Genomic DNA, 5,294 nt, shown 5'->3' with positions numbered 1-5,294 from the left:
GACACAGACAGATACAGAGATAACAGAGAGATGGGTCGGCAGACAGACACAGACAGATACAGACAGATAGATAAATAAACAGATCAAGAAAACGGAAGGCTGGTGCAAAGACGAATGAACAGACGGACAGGTAGGACAGAATACAGACAGACGGACAAGCAGTGTGCCGCTGAAAGGTCTATTAATTGTGTGTGTTTTTGTCGGTGTGGACTTGAATGTGCTATTATTATTGTTTATATCATTGTTATTGTCATTGTTATTATTTTTATCATAAGTAGTAATAGTTTTTTACTTGTACTTTTATTTTTGTTTGGACGCCGAATGAATGTAGGAATAGTTTAGGGCGGATGGAGGTGGCCTCACGGTACGGACAGACTACGGACAGGCACTGCCGGAGCCGCTCTGTCGACAAGGACGTACTACTACGTATCTCTCAGTAGTAAGAGTGGTAGTAGTAATAGCAGCGGTAGGGGTGGTGGTTGTGGTAGTAGCACTGGTGGCGGAAAAGTTAAGGTTCTCCCCGCTGAACTTGTCTTCGATTTCTAAGTTTTTCTTTGCCTGAAAATTTAGGTCATCTAAGGGAAGACTATTGTGTACGCGTCCCAAGACTGCCTGTGCTGCTTAGTCACCACGTGAGCCCTGTGACTTGGCAGTGCCATTACTTATATATATATATATATATATATATATATATATATATATATATATATATATATATATATATATATATATATATATATATATATATATATATCTATATATATATATATATATATATATATATATATATATATATACGTTGGTCATTCGACTAAGATTGGAATATGCAGCAGTGGTGTGGTCTCCACACAAAAAAATGCTAAGAAAACACAATGAATTCAGAGAGTCAGGGAGTGACAAAAATGGTGCCAAGCATTAGACATATATGACATATAAGGAGAGAGAGTAAAGATTGGGTTTGCCAATCTTCAATGAGATAAAAGAGAGATAAAGAGGAGATCTGATTTATGGCGTAGCCTACAGGGCAGTAAGGGAAATGGAAACAAGTAAGGGATGGCCTGTATAATGGAGTACTAAAACTCAAGAGGACACGGGAAATAGATTTAGAAAAAAAAACGCGCTTGAGAGATATCAAAAACAAGAAACAGCTTCCCTCAGAGAGGCATTGACACATGGAAGGACCTCGAAAAGGAGATCGTTCAAGCCGAAACTATTCATGAATTTGAAAATAACTTGATAAACTGAGATTTGGGGACGACCTCAAGAGTGTAGCTCACTTCCTGTATATCAAAACTATGTATATACAACCAGGTAAATACACACACACACACACACACACACACACACACACACACACACACACACACACACACACACAACTTGACACAAACAATCATTTTCATCCTTTCGTTTCTATACACGAACAATAAATATGATAAATAAGACAATCACATCCCCATCTTTTCCCACATTTCCATAAAAATGACTTCAACATTGTATTTCCATGAACAGGTTCCCGGGAGGAACAAAAATCTTCTATTTTTAAATCAAGGACGATCCTTAACGCTGCCAGCCTGGGCACGGTTCCTAGCAGTTCCTAACTTATTCGTTAGCTTGTTAGCGTTTTAGCTTTCGTTTTCGTTAGCTTCCATTAATTTCTTTATCAGTTTAGCGGCTCAGTGTAAGGGAAGCTGACTTTTTAGTTAGTGGATTACCAGTTAGCAAAGCTTATTTTTCGGTTAGCGGCGCCCACCACTGACTATTCCATTCTTCCTTCCTTCCTTACTTCCCATTTTCTTCTTTGCTTGCTTTTTCCTTCCCATCAGTGTCTCCTTTTCCTCCATTTTCAGCCTCCTTTTTCCTTTCCCTCCATTTTCAGCTTTTATCTCTTTCTCCATTATTGCAACTCATTTATTTTCTGTCTGTTGCTCCTTTTCTCTTTCTTTACTCCACTTTTTTCCTCTCCCTCCAGTTATTTACACATTTGCTCATTACTTTCCCTTTATTTTCCCTACTTTTCTCTTCTTCCTTTTTCCCATCCTTTTATTTTCTTCCTCCTCGCACTTGCACTTTCCTTTTTACCCTTCCCTTTCAATTTCTTCCTTCCACTTCTCTCCTTCCACTTACATCTCCAATTTTCCTCCTTCCTCATCTATTAATCTCCTCCACCTGTTATTATTCTCATTGATCTGTTTCGCATAATATTTTAAGACAGTGGGATTCAATAATTACCGACGGGAGAAAATGCTGACTTCTTACTCCTCAGGGCCATATTTTCAAACGTATCGGCCTTCCATTATGACTGTTTCCCAAGGCCACAGAGAAGAGTAAACTGTTTGTCATGGGTGATTTTACCATTCGGGGTGCAGAAGGTGTGTACAACTATCACCAGCATCACAAAACAGTCCACGAGAACCCCAGCCTCTTCAACGAGAGGCTTTTCAAACAGGCGAACCGAGGCGCCGATACCTTTAAGAATAAGACCTCCTTCCATCCAGCCAATCAGCTCCCGTAGCTAACCAGACACTCCCTCCATCCAGCCAATCAGCTCCCGTAGCTAACCAGACGCTCCCTCCATCCAGCCAATCAGCTCCCGTAGCGATCTTCACTACAAAAGGTGCAACTAGCTCTAGATTTCGCCCTATGCAATGTCAACTCCAAGGTCCCTAAAACGGCATATCTCAAACCGAGGTGATGTGGTAAATCTCGACCCTATAAAGGATAAGCAAAGGGAAAAGAGTGCCCCCATCTCTAGAAATCAAAATCCCGTGGCTGGCCCCCGAGCCAAGATAACCTTCAGAAGTACAATAAAGCTAAATGAACATAACGCTTGGATTACCTCACGCAACTAACCCACAAAAAGAAGTAAACACTGAAAAACAAAAACAAAGCCGCATGGAAGTAAGGGTGGAATTACCCCGCGAAGAAAACTCACAAACTCAAACGAACATTCAAAAACAAAATAAAAGGAGCATGCACGTAGTAGCAGAAATACCCCTCGAAGAGAACTCACGAGCTCAAGCAAGCATTGAGAACTACAATAAAAGCAACATGGACGTAAGGGTTGAATTACCCCTCGAAGATAACTCACAGGGTGAAGTGTTTCTTCAGACACACAATAACTCCAAACACGGAGTGATTGAAGGCACAATGTCGCGTTTATCAACACCCTGCCCAGACGCCCTGCACACCCTCGCCTACTGGTGGTGGGTCCTGCAAGGGCTGCTCCTCGCTACCCTGGCGAGGTTCATCTCGGGACCCACCGCACCTGACGATGACAACCCTGACGATGACAACCCTGATGATGACAAGCCTGATGATGACAACCCTGACGATGACAACCCTGATGATGACAAGCCTGGCGATGACAACCCTGATGATGACAGCCCTGACGATGACAACCCTGATGATAACAACCCTGATGATAACAACCCTGATGATAACAACCCTGATGATGACAACCCTGACGATGACAACCCTGATGATGACAACCCTGACGATGACCCTGGTCTTGATCTTGACCCTGGGGGTGAAGAGGATGACTTTGAAGAAGTGGAACGGAGGGAGGTGGTTGAAGAGAATGGCTTTGAGGAGGTGGACCGGATGGATGTGGACCGGATGGATGTGGACCTGGTGGAGGTGGACCGGATGGAGGTGGACCGCGTGGAGGTGGACCGGGTGGAGGTGGACCGGGTGGAGGTGGACCAGATGGATGTGGACCAGATGGAAGTGGACCAAATGGATGTGGACCGGGTGGAGGTGGACCAGATGGATGTGGACCGGGTGGAGGTGGACCAGATGGATGTGGACCGGGTGGAGGTGGAACGGATGGAGGTGGACCGGGTGGAGGTGGACCAGATGGCTGTGGACCATATGGATGTGGACCAGATGGATGTGGACCGGGTGGATGTGGACCAGATGGATGTGGACCAGATGGATGTGGACCAGATGGATGTGGACCAGATGGATGTGGACCAGATGGATGTGGACCGGGTGGAGGTGGACCAGATGGAGGTGGACCGGATCGATGTGGACCGGGTGGATGTTGACCAGATGGATGTGGACCGGGTGGAGGTGGACCAGATGGAGGTGGACCGGATCGATGTGGACCGGGTGGATGTTGACCAGATGGATGTGGACCGGGTGGATGTGGACCGGGTGGATGTGGACCGGATGGATGTGGACCGGATGGATGTGGACCGAGTGGATGTTGACCAGATGGATGTGGACCGGATGGATGTGGACCGAGTGGATGTGGACCGGGAAGAGGCGGTGGAGGTAGTGGTGGGGCAGTTCGGGGTGGGGGTTGTTGCCGCCCCTCCTGACCCGCCCGGCCGCCACCCTGGTTCTGTTGAGTAAGGAGGGTGAAGGCGAGGATGACTTTGACAACGTGAGCGAGAGGGACGCGGCAGCGATGGAGTAAGGCAATTGCAGAATGTTAAAAAAAAAACGAAAATAATAAAAAATAAAAAATAAATGTCATACAAAAAAAAATTAGGATTAAGATTCATGAAAAAATAAAATAAAACCAAATACAAAATATATAAAAGAACAAAAAAAAAAAAAAGACAAAAAACTCAAACCCCAATACAAAATGTGAGGGTTAAGGTTAAGGATCATATTTCTTTGCGTCAAAAAGGAGCAATGGTTTCACCCGACGAGGTGAAAACTTATAAATTCGCCAAAGTATTAACGAAAGTTCCGTTCACGCCTTGCGCAGCTTGGAAATAACGACCAATAAACTTGGTTAAGCTTTAAGTTAGATGAAAAGAAAACAAAAAATCACCGGCCAGTGAGTACATGTCGTGAACGACTTGAGGAACGAAAAAAGGAGACAGTAATTAATCTCACGTTGCAGTTCAAAATGTCCCTGCGAAATGGAACACCCGAAACGAATGCCGTGTGTGTGTGTGTGTGTGTGTGTGTGTGTGTGTGTGTGTGTGTGTGTGTGTGTGTGTGTGTGTGTGTGTGTGTAGGTGTGGGTGGGTGGGTATGGGTGGGTGGGAGTGCGTCGATGTATGTGATGAAGTGTAATATATTTTCACATTGATGTCGTGTGATATGTTTCCTTTTCAGGTAATGCCGTATGATATGTTTCCAAGTAATGTGTGTGATATGTTCCCTCTCCAGGTAATGTTGTGTGATATGTTCCCTCTTCAGGTAATGTTGTATGATATGTTTCCTCTCCAGGTAATGTTGTGTGATATGTTTCCTCTCCAGGTAATGTTGTGTGATATGTTCCCTCTCCAGGTAATGTTGTGTGATATGTTTCCTCTCCAGGTAATGTTGTGTGA

At 44.4% G+C, this 5,294-nt stretch overlaps 1 protein-coding gene across 2 annotated transcripts; it reads left to right on the top strand.

The window, feature by feature from the left end:
* Positions 1-2,737: 2,737 nt before the first annotated feature.
* Positions 2,738-4,953, top strand: LOC126994433 (otolith matrix protein OMM-64-like). 2 transcript variants are annotated; one of them, XM_050853753.1, is made up of 2 exons: positions 2,738-3,669; positions 3,700-4,953. In XM_050853753.1, the coding sequence occupies exons 1-2, from the start codon at positions 2,818-2,820 to the stop codon at positions 4,357-4,359; spliced, it is 1,512 nt and encodes a 503-aa protein (XP_050709710.1). In that variant the 5' UTR covers positions 2,738-2,817; the 3' UTR covers positions 4,360-4,953. The 2 variants fall into 2 exon arrangements, with proteins under 2 accessions (XP_050709710.1, XP_050709711.1); XM_050853754.1 differs by having other exon boundaries at positions 2,738-3,903; positions 3,949-4,953.
* Positions 4,954-5,294: the final 341 nt, after the last annotated feature.

The sequence above is a fragment of the Eriocheir sinensis genome, unplaced genomic scaffold (assembly GCF_024679095.1).
Source record: "Eriocheir sinensis breed Jianghai 21 unplaced genomic scaffold, ASM2467909v1 Scaffold795, whole genome shotgun sequence".
NCBI classification, from domain to species: domain Eukaryota; kingdom Metazoa; phylum Arthropoda; class Malacostraca; order Decapoda; family Varunidae; genus Eriocheir; species Eriocheir sinensis.
Note: the sequence above shows the minus strand (reverse complement) of the source record. Positions and strands in the feature narration are given on the sequence as shown.

Excerpts from the sequence above, each read along its gene's own strand:
- LOC126994433 (XM_050853753.1), top strand. The coding sequence starts at position 2,818 with ATGAACATAACGCTTGGATTACCTCACGCAACTAACCCACAAAAAGAA. Across the intron at positions 3,670-3,699 it reads TGGAGGTGGACCGCGTGGAG|GTGGACCAGATGGATGTGGA; the intron begins GTGGACCGGGTG and ends GACCGGGTGGAG.